This window comes from Apium graveolens, chromosome 11 (assembly GCF_009905375.1).
Source record: "Apium graveolens cultivar Ventura chromosome 11, ASM990537v1, whole genome shotgun sequence".
NCBI lineage: Eukaryota > Viridiplantae > Streptophyta > Magnoliopsida > Apiales > Apiaceae > Apium > Apium graveolens.
In genome coordinates this window covers 870,407-897,188 of record NC_133657.1, presented here as the reverse complement: position 1 = coordinate 897,188, position 26,782 = coordinate 870,407, and the positions used below count along the sequence as shown (strand labels likewise).

At 34.7% G+C, this 26,782-nt stretch overlaps 2 protein-coding genes and 1 pseudogene across 2 annotated transcripts; 2 read left to right on the top strand and 1 right to left on the bottom strand.

Moving 5' to 3' along the window:
- Window positions 1–4,715: 4,715 nt before the first annotated feature.
- LOC141697532 (uncharacterized) lies at window positions 4,716–5,507 on the bottom strand. Its single transcript, XM_074501951.1, has 2 exons — window positions 5,502–5,507; window positions 4,716–5,408 (listed from the first exon to the last, which is right to left on the bottom strand). The coding sequence occupies exons 1-2, from the start codon at window positions 5,505–5,507 to the stop codon at window positions 4,716–4,718; spliced, it is 699 nt and encodes a 232-aa protein (XP_074358052.1).
- A 9,153-nt stretch (window positions 5,508–14,660) lies between these two features.
- On the top strand, window positions 14,661–18,951 carry LOC141698403 (protein NETWORKED 3A-like). Its single transcript, XM_074503086.1, has 3 exons — window positions 14,661–14,879; window positions 15,473–15,574; window positions 18,061–18,951. Exons 2-3 carry the CDS (start codon window positions 15,487–15,489, stop codon window positions 18,759–18,761), a joined length of 789 nt encoding a protein of 262 aa, XP_074359187.1. The 5' UTR covers window positions 14,661–14,879; window positions 15,473–15,486; the 3' UTR covers window positions 18,762–18,951.
- A 3,500-nt stretch (window positions 18,952–22,451) lies between these two features.
- LOC141698402 (heat shock cognate 70 kDa protein-like) lies at window positions 22,452–25,322 on the top strand (annotated as a pseudogene).
- The last annotated feature ends 1,460 nt before the right edge of the window (window positions 25,323–26,782 follow it).

The window sequence follows — 26,782 nt, the reverse complement described above, 5'->3', positions numbered from 1 at the left end:
TTAGATGAGAGACATTTTTTAAAACACTAAAACTAAAATCGACATGTTTCTTAACAACACGGAAATTCGGTCACGTTTTTTAAAGTCCCCGTAAAATAGTGTTACAATTATTATATTTACTTTTTCTTTTATTTACGGGAATATTAGTTCCATGAGATCCATCCGAATTTTAGTTTTTTATTTAGATTTAAAATTTAAGAACAAGTAATGAATAGTAGGACAAATAGACAATTGCGACGTGCCTAATATTTTGTTGCTTGTCTTTTCATTCATTAACTAATCCGCGTTAAATTTCCCTGCATGTTGCCGTTTTAATATTTTTCTTGTTTCCGCATTTTTATTTATTTACACTGGTCACATTACCGATTCCCGTTTTAATATATTTTTTGTTTCCACCTCTGTTCTAAAAATTATCGATTTTACTGATTAAATACTCGATTAATCATTTTAATATATTTTCTCGATTCGATTTATAATTAAATTAATATATATATATATATTAATAAATTAATTATATTTATATTTTATTAAACATATCCGATTAATATTCTAATTAATTATCAATAATCCGATTAATCAGTGAAAAATTATTCTACTGAACAATGCCGATTTCCAAAGGAACAATGATTTCCACAATTTTATTCATCTACACTGTTTACGCTACCGATTCCAGTTAATGTTATTCTTCAAAGTAAATAAACCTGCACAAGTATTTATTTTTCCGTAAATATTGATGGAATTAAAGTAATTCAGTGCCAATTCATAAATTCTAAGCTTTCACGAAAATTTTGCAAAAAAAAAAAATCCCGCTAAAAATTTAGCTCGATTTTCGTTTATCCTATAAAATAAATTTTTATTTGAAAGTCACATAATTTTGATTATTTAAAAAATAAATACATAGGACAGAGCCGTTCGCTTAATTGGCCACGAAATAGAAAAAAATATGCTCTTTGTCAACTAATCGCATGTACCTTCTCTCAATATTATTCGATGATTTAAAAACAGTAATTCCACAACTTATCTTTTCTTTGAGTTGACATATTCTTATCTACGATTGACTTTCACGCCATTCTGAATTCAAAGACGAGGGTAATATATGAGGAGTCCCCTCTACAACAAACGATTCGTTTAGATGATGTTATTTCACGTACGTGTATAATTCGATTTCTGGTATAAATATATCGAGACCCGTTATTTTTATATACAATTTTTTTATAATGTGTCTATGAACTTATGATAAATACAAATTTTTATATAAATCTTGTTCATCATTTTTTAGACTTAACTGTTCTCGAAATTTTTTCCAAATTTAAATTAAACGATGCCCGAAAATAGGACCATAAGTTTGGGAAATGATGAGTAAAATTTTTGAGCCATGCACAATTGATTGAAGTTGGTGCATGGGAAGTAGTGGGCCTCCGGGTCGGGCCCAAAGCAAAATACCCTTTTCTTGCATTTATTTGATTGGTAGATATAAGGTGCATTTCTTAGGTTGGACCAATTTGGGGACCTCTAATTTGTTGCTTCACTCTTACTTATAAAAGTCACTATTGTCTTAATTTTGAAATTGACAAATTTACATACACCCTTTAAGAAAAGTTGGGCTGGGCCGGCCCAGAAACTAGAGGGCCGGAGGTCTTGATGTTAATTTCATTCATAATTACAATTTACAAATACTACCCAGTTTGGGGTACAGTTCTTCCTATTCAGACGCCTGGTGTGGGTGTTTACATGCACAGAGGCATATGGCATGGCACCATGCATGGAAATCTTGTTCATAATTCGTTATTATTATCGTATAAATGTGTATATTTTATAAGGTTAAAGTGATTTCGTATAATTTGATCGGAACTTGTTAAACCTAAAAAAATATTTATTTTGTGTTGCACTCCTCATTTCTAAACAATGTAACCAAAAAATTATTAAAATTTTGATAATTGCTCAGATCATTCTTCTGGTTCTCGGAGGACTGTTGTCCAGCATTCAAGTGATTTCACTGTCTCTCCTTCGGATAAATCTTCACAGGCAGAAATGAGACAGTAAGAAAAAATGAGTAACATTCATCTTCAAAAATCTTCCATAACGGTGAATAATCATACTCCAAATAATCTTCTGATATATTTGGATCAAGAAATCTTAGCAAGAAATATACTTCAAAATTTTTGTACTTTCTATGCTTTTGTTGCTGAATTCGAATCAAAGAATGTTCAAGAAGCTGTGGCCAATGAACATCGGTCAGTTTCCATACAGGAAGAATCAAATCAATTCGAACGATGTCAAGTACGAGAACTTGTCCCACCTCTTAAAGTTGCCAAAATCAATGGTACTTGTTGGATATTCAAGAACAAAAAAAATGAAGATGATAACATTATCTGGAAAAAAGCTCATTTGATAACTCAAGAGTATAATTATCAGGAAGGAATCAATTACGACTAGACTTATGCTCCAAGAGCTCGTCTAGAAGCGAGATTGTGCCTTAAGTTATTAGATTTTAGAGAACACAACTCTGAACCATATATATTTTTTTTATCAAAGGTGTTATACTCGCCGGCAGTGTGACAAACTGTTACTCCAAGATCAGGGGTAACTAGTATAACTGTAGGGGCGAATCTAGTAAGGGGCACCGGGGGACACGTGTCCCCGCTAAAATCAAATTTTACATTTTTTACCATTAAAATTATTATAAATATATGAAAGTGCCCTCATAAAATTCAAAATCATCAGAGTGTCTTTTCAAAATTTGATCAAGTATCTTTTCAAAATTGTTCATTTGCTCAGTGTTCCCCAGAAAATATATTTTTGGATCCGCCCTGAGTAGAGGTAATACTTAAGGCCGGAACTTCAACAGCCCAGTCATTAGTACTCCATGCCCTCCGACGGATTCAGATGTTCACACTCATTTCATCTTTTATTTCCAATATCTTTACATTGCTATATATTCTCGACTCAATTCTGTTTGACCTCAAGGATATCCCAACGTATACGATACTATAATTCTTTGAAAATAGAAGATGTTCAAGACATGTAGGCTTTTCAGAGATAGTTAGGTAGCAGAGCTAAGGGTTTTTGATTGTCGGATCATCCTCGGAGGATGAAGCATTGAGATGCATGAAAATTATTCAGCAATAACTGAAGTGATCTGGGAGATATTTGGCTGATATTCTCTTTATTTCGCACTCAAATTACGATCTGCAATAGTCATTCTAGAGGTCTACTCCTACATATACTCTAAGCTGTTACATCTAATGAACACTAACAGTATTCGATATTCAGAACATGAATCTAACTAGTCTGCACAAGCTCTGAAGCTCCTGAGACCATGAAAAACAGTTTCCACACTTGAATTCAGGTTGGTAATAGGTCTATATATATTCGAGACAGATAGATCATTACTATAATTTGCCGCCCCAAACTCGGGTTTCTGGCTCCGTCCCCGGGTATAATTGTGTAGCTAGAAAACTCTGCAACAACACAAGCAATTTCAGTGCTCCAGCCTGAAGAGAAGAAACATCAAACAGTATAGCAAATTTAACCAAGTTTTCTTTGAAGATCAGTTTAGCTTCCTTGTTTTGACATGACATAGTATATTATAGCTAGAATTAGTAGAAATGCCTTATTTTTTAGCCCTCTGTTTATTGATTCAAAAAAGGATGCTTCAGGTAAAATATCTCATCTTGTCCCTCTCTATCTTAGATAACCACAAGCTAACCATTCTTAAAATTAAGAAGTTACAAACAATAGAATTTTATTTAAAATTTTGAAAATTTGAAAATCCAAAGTGACAGTACCAACATCTATCGCTCTGTCCAAATTTATTTAAATTCTTACCCTCCAAAATCCTATTTACAAATGATTTTTGCAGTATAATATAATATAATACTAGCATAATAATCTGTGTCTCGCACGGGTCATTTTCTAGAGTTTTTTTATGCATCATGCAATTATAATGTTTTTAGAGCAACTCCAACAATATCCGTGTATACGCTCTTGGTCAAATTTTGATGGAGATAAAATTTCTCTCCAACAAGCTTCATGTCCCCCTCTATAACATTAGGAATTTTGAATGTTTCCTCATTTTTAGGAGTGAACATCCCCTCAACTATTATTATATTATATTATATTTTTTCTTATCCGTTATTTTATATTTAATGAATGAATACAAACAGTATAGTAAGTGTACGTTTAAAATCAAACGATTAAACTTAACCGGTAGAATACCGTTAGTATGTTTACAAATAAAAAACTACAAATTAACATATATGTTGAATACAGAGTTGACCAAAATCTTGAATTTTATTTAAATAAATTATATGTATTGCTCTATATTATTACTAAACTACTAACTTACAATTAACTTATTCAATTTAAAAAGATAAAAAATGAATGACTTGCAATCATAATATACAATAATGTAAAATTTACATTATTGTTAATATTAAAGTTGATTTTAATAAAAAATAATAGTTTTTAAAATTCAACGTATGTATGTATGGGAAAATATTAGTTTTTTATTTACAATATTGTTAATAAAGTAAGATTAAGTTATATGTATGTGTGTGTTAGCATGTAAATTATTGTATGTTACATCTCTTAGTAATTATGATAATTTCAATTATTTATATGCTAAATATCTAATTTATGTACAAGTATAATCATTATTAACATTTAGTGAGATAATTGATTACTTTTTTTTGACACCAAAGGAGAGTACTTCATTAAACCAAAACATCAGCAGTACACAGAGATAGCACCTCTGAAGGTGCATTATGAATCGTAAAGTGACAATCAGATATAAAACAGGACTGCCTAGCTAAGCAATAGGCCACCCTATTTGATGATCGCTTGACAAAATAATACTCAGCATTTGCAATTTCATGCACTAGCTTCTTACAATCTTCAATAATCAAACCGAACGTAGATGCAAACACAGTTACACTCCGCATGGCCTGAACTACTCGGATACAATCCATCTCCAGAATTACCTTACTCCACTGTTTTGCTTTAACCCAACTCAATGCTTCCTTGAAGCCCAGGACTTCCGCCATCTCTGCTGTCATGCTACCAGCAAAGCCTGCAACTTTAACCTCCAGGAAATTGCCATTATGATCACGAGCAACAACACCATAACCATACCTGTGCTCATTATGAAACAAGGCTGCGTCCACGTTTATCTTAATTGTGTCTACACTCGGCTTAATCCACTGCTCTTTCCCATCCATTGTATTCGAGTCACCAACAGACGGCTTATAAATTTTTGACTGAGCATCTTTCCATTGATCAAGAATAACACGTGAATCACGAACCACCTCGTCCACATGAGGATAAGTATTATGCCAGATAACTCTGTTCCTAGCTAACCAAATAGCCCAAAGCAGCATAACTATCTCATCTACTTTGGAACTATTAACCTGCAGTAGCATTCCATCCAACCAGCAAGCAAAATCATCCCAGGAATACTATAAACATCCAGACCCACTACTCTACCACAAGCCTGAGCAAACCTGCATTGTATAAGACAATGAAGCGTCGTTTCTTCCATTACATTACAGGTTGGACATTGTGTAGAAATAGAAACACCTTTCGACCTTAAAACTACTCGAGTAGGAAGAAATCCCTTACATGCCCTCCACAAGAAATCTTTTATTTTAGGAGGAATTTTTAGATTCCAAAGCTTCCGCCAGAAACAAGAGTTAGCAGTAGAAACCCATCTGCCTTTCATCACTTGAACTAAATTGTAAGCACTTTTAACCGTGTAAAACCCATTTCTTTCCCTCCCCCAAAAACGAACATCTTCTTCATGATTACTGCTGAGAGGAATGCCACGAATCTGATTCTGATCTCAAGCGACAAACATATCTCGAATGACTTCAAAGTCCCATTCTTTAAGCCCTGTTTTCATCAAACCATTAACTTTTTGATCTACTAATCCCGGATGTCTACTAATCACAAACAGATTTGTACTATCCGGAATCCACGCATCCTCTAAAATCCTGACCTTGTCACCTGAACCAATCCTCCATTTAACCCCTGCTTTAATCAAATTTTGCGAAAACAAAATACTCCGCCAAATAAAATTAGGATTACTTCCTAGATTAGCCTCAATAAAGGAACAACGGGGATAATATCTGTTATGCCCAAAAATTGGTATAAACAATATTTAGATTAAGATTAATAAAATGAGCAGAATTAAATGAGGAGCGCCTGAAATCTAGGAAAAAGATGAGATTGATTTTCCATAAATAGAAGGCGCACCCAAAGATTGCGTCCCGATTGACTGAAACTGAATTGACAGTTGTGATTATCCTGTATTAAAGGCTCGCCCTCAAACAGGTGGAGGAGGCGCGCCTAGTTATCGAGAAGGAGGATAGAAATTTCTTAATTGAAACCTGTAGTGTAGTGAGCCTTAGGGCGCGCCTTGGGCAAGGAAGGCTCCTCGGACGGATTGTTTGGACATGATTGCTTTGGTAGACTTGCTCGTTGGCTTAGACAGAATTGGAGCGAGTCCTAAAGATGAACAGTTTAGGGCGCGCTCTGTGATATAGAATGATATAAGAAGAGACCACAGGCTGGTGACACAGGGCGGCGCCAACAGGCAGAGATGTAAGGGCGCGCCCTCAACTTCTACTTGACATATAAATGCAACTTTTATGTGCTGCTTGGATGGACTCTCTGGAAGACTCAAGGAAGATGGAGAATATTATTACTAACCTAGTTGATGCAGGTACACTATTGAAGAACTCCTTTCTGTAGCATATCTACAGGAAAGGCGGTGTCCGTGGTCAGAGACCTCCAGGGGTATGCTGGACTGAAGGCCTCCTCATGTAGTCAATGGGTGTCCTTATTGGGGATGTGGGGTGAAATCTGGTGTGTGCTTTGGGAGCTCTGTCTCTGTAGTCAACGGGTGTCCTCGTTGGGAGACTTTGGAGTATCCTGCACTTTGCACCCAAAAGCTTGGGATCACTTGTCCTGTAATCTGGTAAGGGCTCCTTATCGGGGGACAAGGATGCGTCCAACATTTGGGATGAACCACGGTTATACCTGCGTCCACGGACTAGAGAAACAGCTGGTAGCGGAGGGTTATCCATGGCCAGGGAGATGCCTCATCCGTGAAGTCTCGAAGTCGTGGACGAGCCTTGGGCCTTTGTGGTTGGGCCTCATCGGCGGACATTCCTAAAGCTAGTAGAAGACGGTTTCCAGTGGGTTTTCCATTGGGCCTCGGGATAAGAAATCTAAGCCCATTAGGTTTCTTGTTCCCCAAGAACTACGTGGGCTTGATCCCTTATAAATAGGGGTATGTAGGCATATTGTAAGGGGTCAGAAGCGAGAGCGCAAAGGAGCCACCACTAACTGTAACACCCCCAAATCCAAGGTCGTGAATTCGGGTTGTTACGATCACTTATTAATTAAATAATTCTCTTTTCACAATATTACTCGACCTTTTATTCAGACTCACACACACACAGGTTATATGCTTGGAAACATTATTAAATAAATCATTTCCACTTATCTACCTTACGGGGCTGGCGCACAAAAAGCCTACGGAACTCACGAGCGTTCCTTACCCGCCTAAGGACAACAGTCCTGGTCTGATCCATGCTGGTAGTCTGTTGTGATATGATATATAAAAGCAAGGGTGAGCATTAAAGCTCAGCAAGGTATATATCCCCATAATTAAGTATGTAAGGATAAATAAAACCAATAATTATACTTTGTATCTCCAAAGCGTTCTGAAAGTTTATATGCTTATCAAATTTATAATATTCTCAAAATCAACTACAATAGTATATCCACTGAATACTTGTATTCATCTCTTTCTCAAATTCATTTTATACTCGTACTCATTTTATTTCAAAATCTCAATATGTTACTCGAACCAAGATTCTCATATGGGTGTGATATATATTCGTCAACATCCCAATTTAAAACTCAGCCTTATCGGCAGATTTCTCAAATGGATTTGATATATAATGATCAACATCCTTATTTAAACTCAGTCTTATCGGCAGATTTCTCAAATGGATTTAATATATATTCATCAATATCCTTATTTAAAACTCAGCCTTATCGGCTCTCTGTTGTATATTTCACAACAGTTTTTCCAAAATGGAAGAAAGGGACTATACTGGAATAAACCACGTATCGGTGATCAGCCGAATACGAAATTTTCTCTACTAGTAGAAGGAATACAAACCTAGCCGCCTTTGGGCTCATCAAGACACTACACGGTGGTTGCCCATTGCCGTGCAAGTCCGAAAGTCAATGGTCACATAGACCATATAACCGTATAATGCGCCACTCCGCGCTTACATAATGCGCCACTCCGCGCCTGGTCACTGCCCGATACCACTCTGTGCCGGGCAGGCCACATTCCAGTCCCAAAACAGTTATATCTTTTGCTCAAAATCCTTTTTCGAAGGAATAGGTCGTTAAAAGTTGACCTGAAAATAAGATGTTTATTCATCACTTTTAACTCAATTGATCTTTGGGAGTTGTCGGAGTTTTGAATTTAAAATCATTTTCAAATCCCTATCTGTAGTAGGGTTACACATATATTACTAACTTGTTCTTTATTGAACGAGGAAGCAAAACTCTTATGCTTTTAGACTAAGTTCCCTAAGGTTTTGATACGTTTCAAATGATTAATCTCTTTCAAGAGTTTTGAATAATTTAGAAAGTACCCTTGGGAACTATGTCTATTTTTAAATAAGTTTTTAGAAGTCCGAAGATATTAAATATCTAAGGTCTCATAATAATCTAAGAGGGATTCAATGAATTGATAAAATCTTATAAATAAAATATCTCTGTATAAGGTTCAATGAATTGATAAAATCTTAAGTACAAAGTATTTGTAATTAAGGTTCAATGAATTAATAAAAAACCTTAAATACAAAATATTTCTGAATAAGGTCCAATGAATGGAGACACCTTAATCAAATAATCAAAAAAGGATTTGGTATCCTATAATTGCTCTTTGAATAGTTAAATCTTTATTAAATAACGTGAAATGATTTATAAACAATTCAGTATATTTTTAAATACTTTTTTTATATTTAATAATCTCTTAAGTATCGCTTTATAAAATAATCAATCAAGTAAGGGTGTCCCTTAAATGAATAAACCAATATTTCTCGAAGTTTAAGTCAAAATCTCAATCGTTCGCTTGATATATAAATTACGCGAACGTACTTTGCTTATCGAAATAGAAATCTTTCGCGTTCGGCTCTCTCCGGAATTAAATCGTTATTAAAATATTTCCGATTCCCATTATCCTATATTATATTTGAAATACGTTTCAATTTCTCATACTCGTGTAAAACGAAATTTGTTTTCGTAAACAATCACATAATTCGTATGCATTGATATCATAGACAAGCATATATATTTGAACTGTAAATCATGACATCAATATCACAACAGTATATATATAGCATGGATAGTATGAGATAGGGTTTCGAAAACTTGCCTCGAGTAATCGAAGTGGTATGGTCTCTGGTGTTTGGTTGAGATCTATAAACAAGAACCAATGGTCTAAGTTAGTACGCGATTAACGTCTCGCTTTTATTAAGCAACTTTCGCAACTACTCAAGTATAACGAATCTCCGATCGTCATATTCTCAACACTTATATTCTCACTTTATAACATGGTCGAGTTTTGAAATCGATCGTTCGCTTTTAAGCTCGAACGTGAGAAAACGCGCGTCAAAACTAGGTTTTTATGCGTTTCTTGCTTGCGCTCTCTTTACCAAAACATTTTTATAAAATCGAAAAATTAATATTTTCTCAAAATTCTTTTTGGACATTCTTCTCTACTGTCATATCCATTTTTCATAATTTTTCCAGAATCTCGAAATTATTTTAAGTTCTTCAAAATCACCATGCAAGTGGACTTAAGTGCAGTTGGCTAATCGCAGAAATATTTTACACTAAAACGACCATAACTCCTAAACCAGAAATCTCCTCATAATGATCTAGACATGTATAGAAACTACAAAACAAGATCCATCTAGTCGAGGCCAGTGGTTTTCAAATTTTAATGAATTTCATGGCCGAATGTCCTACAGAAAACAGATCAAGTGCAAGAATGCCCAAACTCAATTTCTACTACTTGATCTTAACACAATCACTACCTATAACCATCATAAACACAAGTAATTCTCAAGATCCACCCACATGAACCTTATATGCTCTATCTAGTACCACATACATGGATTACAACTCAACATCTCAAGCCTTTAGCAAGAACATAATCAATACAAACTCAAAAAAACACAATCCTTTGGATCTTAATACTACAACAAACATAACTCTTAAATCAAACCATAAAACCTTAAAGGGTTGAAAGTTATACCTTCATGGACACTAGGAAGGTTAGTGCTAGGATGATTGAGGCTTGGTTTGCTTAGAAAACACTTAGAAGAGCTAGATCCTTAAGAAACAAAACCAAGAAATAAGTTAAAATTTCGGAGTTACCTTTCAGCACCTCATTCAAACATTTTTATAAAATTAGAAACAATTAATTTGAGGCTGAAATTTGGTACGAAGCTTACCCATGATATATAGAAGCTATGGTAAAAATTCATGATATTGGAATGAGTATATTTTGAGTTATGAATTTTTGTTTCTCCCTTGCTCAGAAAATCCGAACTGCTGGAATGAAAAATGGGAGAGCTTTAAGTGAGGAAAAAGGGGTTGTTTTCTTTTGTGGCTAAAGTGTGGGAGTGTATAATGAATATATGGGATGTATGCAGCAGATTTGACAATAATTTGGCAAAGGTATAGGTTGGTTTGATTGTGTGGTGAAGTGAGAAAAGGGAGAAGTATGGCTTGTGTACTTGTTTGTCTTCCATCACTATTCAACACTATTCCACTAACTATTCTAGTTAGCTTCTAATCATCTAGTTATACTCCTAACTATTAGTTAGGATTTGGTTATGCATGGCCAACTTGCATGGGATGTAATTTCTCATTCGTTTATTTATCGTAAACGCAATCGTTGTTCCATTCCGATAGTTTCCACGTATAACGACTTGTTTCGTAGCGATTTCTTTTATCGCTTATAATCCTATAACCAATTCCATCCCTTCTCTTGATCATAGAAACACCTTGATATATTATTTATTTCACGTAGTATTCCCGGTTCTACGCCATTCTTTACAGATACGAAAACACGTAGTATAATTGTGAATCTTCGAATTCCATCGGCTTTTACATTCACTTATTTTCCTCGATAAACAAGAATATGATATCGGATTCTCAAAATTCCACTATTCATTTTATGATGATCCCCGTACGTATTACTTAATTAGCTCAAGTTACTATTCACAGAAGTTTTAAAATATTACAAAAATTAGGGTTCTTACACTAACCCTAAGCAATCTCAGCCCCCAATAATCATCACCACCATACACTGTTCATCTTTTCCGACGAATACTGTTCGTCGGATTCATCGGTTACTGTTCACGTTTCCGACGAAGAACTGTCATCACAGATCTTGTTTCCGGCTACTAGCCTCAAGTTTTGTTGTTCCCAAATTCCTCCGACAACAGTATCTAGCTTTAAAAACTTTCGAGACTAAGAGCTCCTCATGGTTCAAAAGGCGTCATGCTTGTTTTCCAAGGAGGGCAATGTTAAATTCATGAAGACGACGAAAACCCATACCACCATTACACTTAGGCTCACACAATCTCTCCCAACAAGCCCAATGAATTCCTTTTCTTGTATTCGAGTCAGAATTCCACCAGTAATTACACATGAGCTGCTCAATCTCCTTGCACATCGACATAGGCAATAAAAAAACACCCATAACATAAGTTGGAAGCGCCTGAATTACTGTTTTAAGCAAAATTTCTTTTCCTCCCCTCGACACAATCTTACCATCCCAACTCGTAATTGTACTTCGAACCCTATCTTTCAAAAAACCCAGAATAGCATTCTTGTTGCGCCCCATTGTATTCGGTAAACCCAAGTACTTACTATTATCAGTAGCTTCCAGCATATTCATTTGATTGCAAATATTAGTCTTTATATCCTCTCTAGTGTTCAAACTAAAAAAGATAGACGACTTACTTCGGTTCACCTGTTGCCCTGAAGCACCTTCAAAAGTATGGAGCAGCTGACAAACTTTAGAAGCCTCATTAACAGTAGCCTTACAGTAGAGATAACTATCATCCGCGAAAAACATATGCGAGATAATAGGAGCTCCATTAGCCACTCTACACCCATGTATCCAACCCTGAAGAACATATCTATTTATGAGTGCAGTAAAATCTTCATGACAGATAATAAATAAGTATGGGGAGATTGGATCTCCTTGCCGGATACCCCTAGACGGAACAATAGGACCTATCTCCCTGCCACCATGGATAACTTTGTATCGAACTGTAGATAAACATTGATATATTAAATGGACCCATCTGTCTGCAAATCCCATCTTCCTCATAATAGCTTTAACAAAGTCCCACTCAACACGGTCATACGCCTTACTCATGTCAAGCTTAACTGTCATAAACCCTTCTTTCTCTCTGCGTCTCTTCTTAAGGTAGTGCAAGACTTCAAAAGAGATCATGATATTATCTCAGATGAGACGACCCGGAATAAAAGCACTTTGATTTGGAGAGATCACTTTATCTAGTAATGGCTTCATCCGATTAGCTAAGACTTTAGAAATCAATTTATACGAGACATTACAAAGCGCTATAGGCCTTAAATCTCCCATATTGATTAGATTTTTCTTTTTCGGGATTAAAACAATATTAGTCTCGTTCAAAGCCTGAACTAATTGCCCCGAGTCAAAAAACTCACGAACCATGTTAATCAAATCACCACCAACAATACTCCAATAATTGATTACTTAAATAACATGCAATTATAATTATTCAAAAATTAAAATTATGTAAGAAAAAAATTGTTATAATTTATATATGGTATTCACATTCTCACTGATAAACAATCCATATCTATTTTTTACGCAACCGACTATCAATCATGGTTGTAACATAAAAATGAATTATATATTTTTAAGACTTATTATTGATATTCATGATTTTTTTTCAAGAATTCGAAAGAAAAATTATATTTATATCGTTATTTAAACCGTTTTTAAGTTTCTTTCATTACGACTCTAATATTTCTTCATATAATAATTTGATAACATTTTATACTATTCTTCTAAAATTAAAAAATTTCAGTTCGATCAAATTTTATAAATATCAGTTGAACTGGTTAATTCCTTCAAATTATTGAACAATATATGTTTTTTCCTTAAATAATATAAAATGCATTGAATCAAAATCTACAATATACTATAGATATAACTTTTATTTGAATAATTCAAAATAATAAAATAATTCAAAATATTTGTACAATATTATCTTGATCAATGACTATTGTTGATCTAAAAGAATTCTTTTTAAAAAGTTAGTTTTTTAAAGTGAAAAATGAAAAATAAATAGATTTAATATATAATCATAGTTTTAACACATCTGGTGAGATCTCATTTCAAATTTCAAATATTCTTAAAATTGGGACAAATCCCAAAAATAATAATGCGTTACTAGTGAAATTAGTAATTTTAATATAAATAATCAATTGACTTGATCATATAAAGACCTTAAACACATTAATTTATATTAACATAAGATATTGAAATTTTTTACATCATTGGTAAGATATTTTCACCGAGCTTGTAATTTAAATTTACTAAATGTAGAATGTGATGATGTTTTTCGGTCGGGTCATGTATTCAAATTTCGAGTTTTTTTTGAATAATGGGCCAAGTTTTAAAATGTACTGTCTCATTATAATTCGAACTGATCTAAATATGTAATACCAATATAGATTATTTATATATAAACGATTCTATATTCAATATTTTTCAAAAAATTATATATGTATATTTTAATTACTTTTTATAATAAAAAATATGTTAAAAATATATGAGATATATTTTTAAACTAAAAAATGATTAATAAATAAGATAATAATACATTTATGTACTATGCCTAATTTTATATCTGAAATTCAATTTTTTAAAATTAAATGTACAAATATTCAACTAACTATCTTTTTTTTGCGGAATTCAAGTAAGTATCTTTAAAGTTAAATAAAATATTTATTTAACACTCTTACATATTATGTGTATGATAAAAAACACATGTGACAATATGTTGTAGTGGTAAGAGGTTGTATAGTTGAATGAAATAACTTCAATTCGATTCTCACAAACCACATCTTTTATATAAATATTAAAAACATGGGTAATTTAGTGTTTTCAATTCTCTACAACACTTTTTTCAATGCTCCTTTAAAATATAACCCCGTTATATTTTTCAAATTTTTTTTATGTGTAAAAATTTTATGTTTAAACTTGTATTAAACCTTAAAATACGTGTAAATAGCATAAGTATCCAAATCAACCGGATGGAGGCGGTAGTTATGTACACAGCATAAATAACACTGGAATATGGTCGGCTCGATGTTAGAAAAGGGAATATGACCTAGAAATTTTCGACCGTTACATAGTTCCTTTTTCAAATATTCTTACTTTTTCAGATTTTCTACTACTATTATTTTTTATTTTTTTTATTTACACGCTCCTCCTTGACTAGGTCGCAACTTTTCAAAATTACCCTTGTTTTGTATTTTCATACTCCCAGAAATAGGGACTTGTTTGTCTTTTACACAAGAAGAGACAAAAACACAACTCTCGAGGCAAAATTATATTATTATATTCAATCAAAGTACTAGAGTTTCAAGTGTTTAAAAACTCTTGCTTCTGTTTAGTTAAACACAGAGATATATATAGAGAGAAGTGGCGGTTAGCGGCGGTGACACGGTGGTTGTTTTGGGTTGAAGAAGAGAAGGGGGTGGAGTCATTCAAGGTAGTACATTTATTATGTGTTTTTTTGTTTATAATTTTTGTGTAATTGTGTGTGTTTTGTGGATGTGTTTTGGTTTGGTGTGTGTTTATGTGTGTTTTTGTGTATTGTGGTTTCTAAATCTTTGCTTGTGAAATGAACAATTAAACTCTGTGTTCTTGGTTCTTGCATCTCTCTCTCTCTCTCCCCCCCCTCTCTCTCTCTCTCCCCCTCTCTCCCTCCCTCCCTCTCTCTCTCTCTCTCTCTCCCTCTTTCTTCGTCCCTTTCCCCCTCCCTCTCTCCCTCTCTTTGTATGCCTGTCTGCCTGTCTGCCTGTCTGCCTGTCAGTGCTGTGTTGATAAGAAAACTTGATGAATTGGGCTTTTTGGGGATGTGTGTGTGTGTGTTCAAAAGATTGGTTATAATAATGAGATGGGCCTTTTGGGAATTTGTGTGTCAAAAGATGGGCTTTCAAATTAGATAAGAAAGAAGATGGAATTTGATATCTTTGTGTCAGGGGCCTTTTGGTGGTATATTTAGTATAGTTAAAGAGCAAAGTGTATAAATTTATGTGTGTGTTTTGTATTTGAAATTTTCTTGAATGGTTTGTGGTGAAGGTAAGGGAAAGAAGATGGAGGCAAAGAACAAGTGGTGGTTGGTTGAGAATCAAAATACGATGAAAGCAACACGGTCCTCATGGCTTCAATCTACTCTTTCGGGTAATTAATCCTTGCACAAATGTTCACGATTCTTGCTTGTTAGTCTCTTGAATGCACAAATGTTATTATTTATTTTAGTTGCATTTTGTTCAGTTAATGTATTTAACGTTATCATCTAGTTTGAGTGAGATGATGGTTCTTGACATATGGAGGTGTTAAAGAGATTGATAAATGCTGAATAATAGTTCTCTTGTTTGTAAACAGTAAAATTGATTGTAGTGAACTTAGAGTGAAATTAAGTTTGTAAGAGTAAATTAAATCGGCTTGATGTGTTTGTAACTTAGTTTGAGTTTCTTAGCTTAATTACTTTCTGATAACAAATTGCTTCTAAGCATGTCATTTATAGATTGTATAACCATACCCTGTGTGCGGGAAATTTTGTGGTGATTATGAGATTTAAGTCGATAATAGGAAAATACTCTTATTGAGAAACAAATTATAATACAGTAATTTGTAGTAGGCGGTGATAGTCATCACTTGATATCGAAGAAATGGACAATGGCTAAAACCGGTAAAAGTTTGAGGAAAGTGAGAATTGAAGAATGCTCTTACTTAGAACAAAGATATTATAATTTAATAGGTGGCGGTGGTCGTCACTTAATCTGTAAATATATAGAAGAAATGGACAACAACTAAAACAGGTTGAAATTTGACGAAGTGAGAGTTGAAGAATGGGCGGTTACTAAAACAGTTTAATCTTTAATTATGTCCTTCAATTATTTGTAGTACTAGTAGTTGGCATCAGTCATGTCAAAATCTTTATCTTCCTTCAAAGGAGGTCTGGATTTCCTGATTTTATCATTATATTGGGGGGGGGGGGGTGCAAGGTGGTTCCCTCTAGATGTAGAATCAAGCGATGAGGTTTGTGCCCCATGTACAACCAGTAGTTTTATGAGCACGAATTAGTCAATAATATTTACAAATTTAGCGGACGGTGGTTGTAGGATCAGGATACATACAGGGGAGGGGGTGCAAAGGTGGTTACATCTAGATGTAGAATTGGAGGGGGGGGGGTGCAAGGTAGTTCCCTCTGGATGTACAATCAAGTGATGAGGTTTGTACCCCATATACAAGCAGTAGTTCTAGGAGCACGAATTAGTCAATAACATTTACAAATTTAGCGGAAGGTGGTTGTAAGATCAGGATACATACATGAGGTGGCCCTCTTTTTATGTTTTCCTATTAGGGGTGCAAAGTTCCCTCTAGATGTATATCAAGTGACGAGGTTTGTTCCCCATATACAAGCAGTAGTTCAAGGAGCACCAAGTAGTCGATGACATTACAAATTTAGCGGAAGGTGGTTGTAGGATCAGGATACATACATGAGGTGGCCCTCTTTTTACGTTTTCCAATTGGATTTTAATTTAAACAAAATATGTTGTTGGACAGTTGGAGCATAGGCCCACAGTATCTGATGCTTCTAGATAATTTGCATTCACCTTTAGTTGCACATATAATCTATAGTAATATGATTATCTTTGGGTGGAGGGGTCTGCAAAGGTCATTAAAGGGTGGTAAAATTGAAGTTTGAAGCCCCCAACAATCAACATGTATTTGGGACCAGAAGGCCTCTGCTTAAATCCATATGACTTCCCACCTTATATTGGTACTCCCAATATGTTTTTACTCTTGCACCCATAGAACTTTATCCTCTTACTAGAACATGATTCGATATATCCAATTGAATTTTAATAACTTCACTTTACAGTTATATCATTCATTTTTCTCTCTTTCTTTAAATTTCCAACGGTGTGGACTAGTAGGTCAATCATTTCTCTAACTTTCAGATGTGTCTATGCATTAGTCGATTTATCAATATTGCTGCATTGGTTCTTTCCTCGGATGTACATAATTCTGAAAAATAGTATTTGGAAATTGAAATGGAACTAGTGAAGGTATATGTACTTTTCCAGCTTTCATGTGTTTGCTGGTGGAGACAAATAAGTAAACTTTATGATGAGTTAAGAGAGAAGCGGGAATGATTATTGACTTCATCTGTTGACTGATGTTAATGATGGCCTTTTAGTCCTGTGTGGTTCTATCACTGTTATCGCATTCTATAGAAGTTTTAGAAAATCTATGGTGAAAATTTTGGCAGACCAATAACAATGTAGTTTAAAGGTAATAAGATATTCCTTTCATCTAAAAACTATGAGTTGATTATGAAAAAGTGAAAGGATGCTTATATCATGTAAGATAAACTTCTTGCGTGGGGCCTAAACAAGGATCATTAATTTTCTTTGCCAGCTACTTTAAATGATTGTTTAGTAATGAAATTTCATATTAGTATTAAGCCTTTTCAATGTTATAAGCACTAAACTGTATAAGAAGAAGTCTAAGCATGTTGACCATCGACACTAGTATTATGTTGTTAGTATGAAAAAATAAAAGCTTAAATTTGACATGGGCAATACTCTGTTGATCTCAGTTAAAAATTTACGTTCTATTTATGTAAAATCTTCATGCTTTCTTGCTAACACTGACAGATCTGGATGAGAAAACGAAGGCAATGCTAAAGATCGTCGAAGAAGATGCAGATTCCTTTGCTCAACGTGCAGAGATGTATTACAGAAAGCGGCCAGAGCTGATATCTATGGTTGAGGAATTCTATCGATCCCACCGTTTATTGGCTGAGCGATATGATCAAGTAAAGTCGGATTCTGGAAGCCGTCTTTCAACTCCTTGGGCACCAGCCTTATCATTCACTAAATATAGAGGAGACAAGTTGATGTGCTCCACAGAAAGATCCTATGACAGCTATTCTGAGACCTATGAGCCTGAGGAGTCAGGTGATTCAGGTGATTCTGAGGTTGATGATCCTGAACCAGACGAAGAATCCAAATTCAACGACGAAGTGGACAATGAAATTTCGAGCGAGACTGGAAGTAAGGAAGTGTTGGAGCTTCGGGAAGAAGTAGCTAAACTCAGAGAAGAGAACAAACTTCAAGAGGAGTACTTATTGCAGAAAGATGAAGAGAAAAGGGAGGCCATAAGACAGCTCAGTTTCACTGTCGATATGCTCAAGGAAGATAATATGAAGCTCAGAAAGCTGGTTGCTGCAAAAGAGACTCCCAAGAAACAAAGCCCCATTGAGTTCATCAAATCAAAGGAAGGTTTTTGGGGGAAATTATTCAATGGGTCACCACAGCATCAAATGAGGTCTGTTCGCTCCTTAGAACTAGTTTAGGAGCAAGTTATTTGATACAAAGAAGAAGCTCATATGTAGTTACCTCATATTAGGTAATATAAATATACGTTCTATGTAATATGTTGATATGTACTTTCTTTAGATGAATGCTATAGCTGTTATATTAATTGTGCTTGCTATTAGATTGGTCTGTAATAGTTGACAGTGATATACTTAATTCATTCTTACATATTAATCCCCAGCTAGTCTGTTTATTCTGCAATTGTGCTTGCTATTAGATTGGTCTGTAATAGTTGACAGTGTTATACTTTATTCCTTCTTACCCCCAGCTATTCTGCTTATTCGACAATGTGTGTTCTCTTCGATAATATATTTTAGCCAGGCCCTTTTTGATAAGTTTATCCTGTTTAGCTTTGCGCATGCCTGCAATCTTTTAACTTCTTGATTTGGCTTTCACCGCACTTTTATCTTTCATTAACATAAAGTAACACATTATAAAGAAGCTGCACTCTAGAAAGTAGTTTTCTGCACTATTCTGTAGAAGAAATAGAGAAGAGAGAACACATTTAGTTGAGATATAACATGCTATTACGAAATCACAGATGTCAGAGGAAATTAGCATTTATATACCTCAAAGAGTAAGAAATGAAATGTTTAAATATAAACTGAAACCATAATTACTGAAAAATCCATCATAAAAGATTCAAACACCAAGAAACTCGGAGTAACTTAAAATCTGTACCAACCCAAATAGTAGCAAAATCACTGAAACTGGACATCTAAATGCATGAAGAGCAAATGCAGAGGAATCTGGGACAAGGCCAGATGGTGGCAATGCCATTACCGGACCGGGAGCAATCACTTCATCTGGACTTGGAGGGCTTGGACTGGAAGGAATGAGGGGAAGTGAAGACTGAGCTGGAGAAGGTCCTGCTGGTGTAGGAAACAGAGGAACAATATCCGGAGATAGAGCTGATGATGATGGACTTGTAGCTGGAGGGGATGATACAGGAGGCTCAAATGGCAAGCCTGAAGGTGCTGCTGATATTACAGAAACAGGTAACTGTGAAGAAGCTATAAAAGCCATAAGAACCATTGTCATTCCCAAGAAAATTGACCATTTTGAAGCCATTATGTGATGATAACTTTTAGAAACTCTCATGTTTATAAATGTTTGTTTAGTCTGTGTATGTTGATTTAATGTGTGTTTTCATGAGAAAAGATAGGATGAATGATGATGAATTAGGAGTGAGTGATGATGGAATGATTGAATGGTGTAAAAAGAAATGGAAAGTTGAAGTCTTGGTGGCCTGGTGGGGATGGAATGCTAAACAAAAGGTGGCAAAAGACAATGATTCTGGTAAAACAGCTAGGTTGCCAAATGCCAATGCAATTTTTAGCCAAGGAACAGGATTGATAGCGTTACACACACATGCTAGTACAGTATTATATTTGTTATGTTGGAACATCTTTTATCACATAATCAAAAATATTATATTTTATATTTTTTTATATTAATTTTAACACTTTTCTTTCAAAAAATACTTTTTTGATTGGGACCCGAGATGTCAACTTCATTGTTTAAATAAAGAAAATGCATAACAGAAATGTATTAAAAAAATGATATTTTATGCGTAACCAGAAGCACACGATACCTTACCTTTTGGCATCCCAAATTGGCACCTCATGTCAACTCATTTGGCACCCCAGTGGCGTCAACTCCAATGAAGTGCTACAAGGGTGCCAAGCCAAGTCATGCCATATGACGTTGACTACGGGTGTACGCGATTCAGATTAGATTGAGTTTGGGGTAAAAGTCGAAGAAAACCGCGAAGAGCGGTTTTAGAAAATTTACATCCACAACCGCATTTGTGGTTTGTGATTTTGCGGTTATTGCAGTTTGATTTGCGGTTCAACCCCTTATTAAAAAATATTAAGAATCGCAAAAAAAATAGATCAAAACATTAATAAATTTAAGTTTGATTGATAAAGTTAGCATTCAGATATTTTCAAAAAAAATATAAAATCTCACGTTATTGATATTAACTAAGATAAATTATCGAACTACTTCAAATTTCGGTGTTACCTGAACATGCTGCTAATAAGAAAATATTATCAGTAATGAACTAGACTAATGAGTTTAAATCTTCGGTCATTAAAGTAATGAATTATACTTGAAGTCACAATAGAATTAGTATTAATCTATTAACCTTATAATATTGAACAATAAAAATTTAAACAAAATAAATGCGTTTACTTATTAGTTTATATAATATATAATATATATTTTATTATAAATATATTTTGCGATCTGCGGTTACGATTGCGATTTTGCGATTTTTAGAAATTTAAAATCGCATCCAAACCGTAAATAAGCGATTATTGAAATTTTCATTCGTAACCAACCCGCGTTTTGCAATTATCCGCAAAGTACGGTTCGATTGCGAGTGGTGCGAGCAGTTAATGCGGTTGAGCGGTTCGTCTATAAACGCAGCGATGACACTCCTCTTGACACCTTCAATTGAAGTTGCTCTTATTGTACGCTTTCAAAATAACGAAGTTGCACAATTTTTATTAAAAAAATAATTGAAGATTAATGAATAGCTCAAAGTGATTATTTAGTAGAATCATACATGTCCAAAAAAATTTCTATTTTATAATCAAATTTAAAATCAATTTTTTTTTCAAATTTTAAGTGTTAAACTATTTATTATATTTAAATATAATTATTATTCTATATTAATATCAAATTTTATATTTTTTAAAATGAAATTTTACTATTTATGATGGGTACAAGCTTTTACCCACACCTCCATGTAACATATAGGATGTTGGATTTGTTATAGAAATCGACCGATTTTTCAAAAATCGTCGATAAATCGCTCAAAATTGGTCAAAAATATTTGACGGATTTCTAATAAATCGCCGATAAATCATTAAATTTTTTAAAAATTGTCCGATAAATCGCAAATCGGTACCTCAACCGAATAATTCTGATTTACAAAATCTGTAACACTGGGTGTTGGCCTATATAACTATTAAAAATATAAATATAAAACCGAATTCTTTTTTTTTGACAGAATATAAAACCGAATTGTAATCTTATTCTTGCCATCCCTGGGTAGGGCTGAGCAAAATCCAACCGCAACCGAAAAACCGATCCGAACCGTACTAATTCGGTTCGGTTCGGTTCGGTTCTAAATTTTTCAGAAATTCGGTCTATTCGGTCCGGACCGAATAAACCGAAATAAAATTCGGTTCGGTTCAGTTCTTTTCACAAATATTTCGGACCGGACCGAATAGACCAAATCATAAATACTATAATTTTGTATTATATATATTTTACATATATCTTAAAAATTATAATCAAAATTTTTAATTTATATTTATATTTATGAAGTATTAGAACTCTACATATCACATTACTTAATCATTTTTTTAAATTTATAATTTGTGATTTAATTTTTAATGCAATTTTATTTTTGAAAAAAATTTGTTCTATTCGGTCCAAAACCGGACCGAACCGAAATTAGTTCGGTTCGTTTCGGTCCGGTCCATAATATAACTTCGGTCCGGTTCGTCCAAGAAAAAATGACTATTCAATTTTTCGGTCTATTCTCTTCGGTCCGGTTTTGGACCGAATGCTCCGCACTACCCCAGGGCTATATATACTGATATTAGGGCTTTAGTTGAGAGCTGAAATCATATAGTATACGAAACAAAAATTAGTACCAGAATATCAAGTTGTTGAACAATGTCGAAAGACGATGATATAGCAGTCGGAATTGATCTGGGTACAACATATTCATGTGTTGCAGTTTGGCAACACAATCGAGTTGAAATTATTGCAAACGAACTTGGTAATAGAACTACTCCTTCATGCGTTGCTTTCACCAAAACAGAGCGTTTTATCGGCGAATCTGCTGTCAATCAGGCTGCTCTCAACCCCGTTAACACTATTTTCGGTACTCTCATAGTCTTTGTAGTTATATGGGCACTGGTCCATAACATGCCATGGTTAATTATCGACGTTGGACTAAAATTTCCGCAAATTAATGGTTACGTTAATTGATGGTTACGTTAATTGATGGTTAGGACCAGGGCCCTTTATATATGTATATGGAGTTTTGTTTGTTTAAATTTATACTAGATTAATATGTTTGCATGTGATGCTATGTTTGTAGTAGTTCGATGGTATAGTTAAGTTTCTATGTTTTCCTCTTTTGCCTGAAAAATAATGCTCTTAAAAATTTAAGAAAATAAATTCTAGATTAGAGTAATGTTATTGATTTGTTCACTCATAATTGATCATGAATTTGTGGTTGAATCTTCTCCTGAACTTTTTTTACGAAATTGACTTTGATAGAGAATATGTAACAGAATGTTTGTAGACTCACCCAACAACTCTTGGTGCAACGATATCTCCCTTGCTCTCATTACGAGATGTCGATGGTTTGAAACTTGTCAAATACAAGGCGGGTGTGTGAGTGTGTTTAACTAGAAAAAAAATGTATCTGTAGACTCTAATACTGATACAAAGTGCTCTCATTATATTTTCTAGAGGAAATCACAATGTTAAACAACCATTAATCCCTGTTCCAGTTATTTCCTAGTTTAGTCCTTGTTCTAGTAGTTGGTTGCTCTTTGTTGCTTGTAGCTGTTCTAATCTACTTCGAGTCTGAATCCTCGGTGCAGCAAGGAGTTGCTGTTTTCTTCTCATGTTTTAGTTGTACTGTTTTGAACTCCTACTATAGTGTCTATTTTAATGAAATGACTTTTCAAAAAAAAAAAACAACCATTAATCCACAATTCAGAATTAAAAAGATTAAATGGTATTCGCTGAAAAGATTTTTACTTATGTGCGTATACAGATGTTAAGAGGTTGATCGGAAGGAGATTCACAGATTCAACGGTACAAAGTGACTTGAAGCTTTGGCCTTTTAAGGTAATTAGTGATCCTGCTCAGAAACCTAAGATTGTTGTTAATTACAAAGGTGAGGAGAAACAATTTTTCCCTGAGGAGTTGTCTTCAATGGTCCTCTTTAAGATGAAGGAAATTGCTGAGAACTACTTGTGGAAAAATATAAAGAAAGCTGTTGTTACTGTTCCTGCACACTTTAATGACTCCCAGCGCCAGGCTACTAAAGATGCAGCGACAATAGCTGGCCTTAATGTCTTGCGTATTCTTGTTGAGCCTACAGCTGCTGCAGTCGCTTATGGTCTTGACAAGGAGCTTACAAGTAGTACGACAGGGGGAAAATTGCCCTTATTTTTGATCTTGGTGGCGGTACTTTTGATGTTTCTCTGCTCAATATCAACAAGGATAAGTTTGAAGTACTGGCGACTGCAGGTGATACTCACCTTGGAGGTGTGGATTTTGACAATCGTTTAATGGCCCATTTTGTTGAGGAATTCAATATAAAGTACAGAAAAAATATCAGTCAAAACCCTAAATCTCTTAGAAGATTGAGAAATGCTTGTGAAAAGGCAAAGAGGTTTCTCTCTCAGAATTCTGTAGCAACTATTGATGTAGATTCTTTGCACGAGGGAATTGATTACTGTGCCAATATCACGCGTGCCAGATTCGAGGATTTGAACATGGATCTGTTTAAAAGTTGTTTGGATACTGTGGCGAAGTGTCTTGAAGATGTGAAGATGGACAAGAGTAGAATCGATGATATTGTTCTAGTGGGTGGATCAAGTAGGATTCCTAAAGTGCAGCAGCTATTGCAAGAATTTTTTAATGGGAAATCGCTCTGCAGGAGTATTAATCCTGACGAGGCTGTTGCTTATGGTGCAGCTGTCCAAGCCGCAATTCTGAATGGTGTGGGAAATCATCATATTAGGGATTTAGTGTTAGTAGATGTCACTCCTTTGTCACTCGGAGTTGGGATCTTGGGTAATGCAGTGCATATTGTTATTCCAAGGAACACAAGAATTCCCACCAGCATAACAAGAACATACAGAACGTCAGTAGATGATCAGACTAATTTTTCTATTAAAGTTTACGAGGGTGAGAGACCGAGGGCAACAGATAACAACTTACTGGGTAAGATGATTTTTCGTGGTCTTCCTCCTTCCCCGAGGGGTGAAGTTAAAGCTGTGGTCACATTTAATGTAGATGCAGATGGAGTTCTGAATGTAACTGCTGAGTGTAAGATTACTGGGATGAAGGCCGATGTAACAATAGACAATAACAAGTCAAGGCATTCAAAGAATGAGATAGAGATGATGATACAATATGCAGAGATGTACAGGGCTGAAGATGAGATATTCAAAAGGAACATCAAGGCAATGAATGAGTTTGAAGAGTATGCATATAAAATGAGAAGTGATATCAAAGCTAAACCGAAGAAGGTGGAGAAAGCTATCAAGAAGGCTATTGAATGGATTAAAGCTAACAGGAGAGCTGAAGCATACGTGTACGAGGCCAAGAAGAGGGAACTGGCAGCTATATGCAACCCCGTCGTTTCAAGTGATTCAGACGTCAAGATTGTGTCCTATAGCTTCCTCCAATATTTTAGAAGATTTGAAGAGAAATATATATAAACCGTTTTCATTCCTCTTACTAATTTCTATGTTCGGAAACACAGTGTAAAAGATTCTTTTCAGTAGACTTATCATTTGGTGTGTTTTTAATTGGCATGGTACCTGTTTTTGCTTGCCACTTAATTGCTCACAGAGTTTCTTCAAACAAGTTTTATGCATTAAGAAACAACTGTTGATGTTTTTTTTGTTATTCAGTGTCATGGTCTTATGATGTTTGTACTAGGTCTGCAACTCATTACCAGTAAGTCGATAAAAAAGAGAAAAACCTGAATAACCTAACCTAAACACATTACTCTGTACAGTACATATATGGCTGGAATGCTAAGCTTCAGAACCTGATTATCTCTATCAAATTTAGTCATCTTGAATGAAGACCGCGATGACACATTTGCTGCTGTCAAAACCTTCCAAAAGATCGGACTTCAGAGTTCCTGAGACAGTCTGCTAGGCAGTAATGTCTTTAACAAAGCAAAGCTTTTTGAGCTTCCTCATTACATAATCAGTTGCCAAAACTCGGCCAATGTTTTACAAAACTCAAGTCTTTTTTAAAAAAAGCTAATTAACCACATTCAGTAAATATTATGCTGTGAATAGCTGAAAATAACACACTTCATTTATATAGTGCAGTAAGATACAGAATTAAGCCATGCTAATCTTAATTATAATCTAACAAAATCTCTCTTCAACTATCAAGACAAATTAGTAAGCAAGATAACTCTTTTAGTCTATATCGTCTAATTGATTAAAATAGGACTTGGAGCTGCTGCATCCCTGAGCCTGAGAACAACATGCCCATGCACCCTGTCGATCTGACTCGTTTTCCTCCATCGCGTGTTGTTGATTGTGTGATTCTGCATGGATCTGACCTGCATTTGCATTAATTACATGATCCAGTTCATTATCTCTTGAGACGTTCACTAGTGCCATAAACAATATTCCATCAACTCGAAAAGACCATAACTGCATTACCATCCCAGCTCGAAGAATATGATTCATTAAAACCGCAGTCCAAGGACCATTCAAAGCGTAGAAAGATGATTTGTCCGACCAGTTCCACTTTCTGAGCATTATCCTTGTCAAACAAAGATTTGGCTGAATCAAGGGAACCTTAATTGGCAAAAGTGAAATCTCGTTTTCTGTAAGAAAATCTTTAGCATCTGGTCTAATCTGTTTAACAGGGATCAAAAATCGATTCTGAGTTATGTTAGTATCAGAATAAGTAATATGTTTCTGAATGATCAATTTAACATCATAACCCCCTAACTCTCGAATTCGATTCTCAAACCCTACTGGCAGTGATGCTATCTCAACAACATTATTGTTCTTCACCACAATATTGTGCCCTGGTTTCTTCTTCTTTTCAGAATATTCATACTCTTTTTCATCACTGTCATAGTAATTTCTTAAAATCTTCTTGCCTTTAACATCACGAAGCACTTTCTTGTCGTTTGAGTAATCATAATCATCTGCAGATCTCTTTCCACTAAGCTTGCATGAACCAGACGACACTT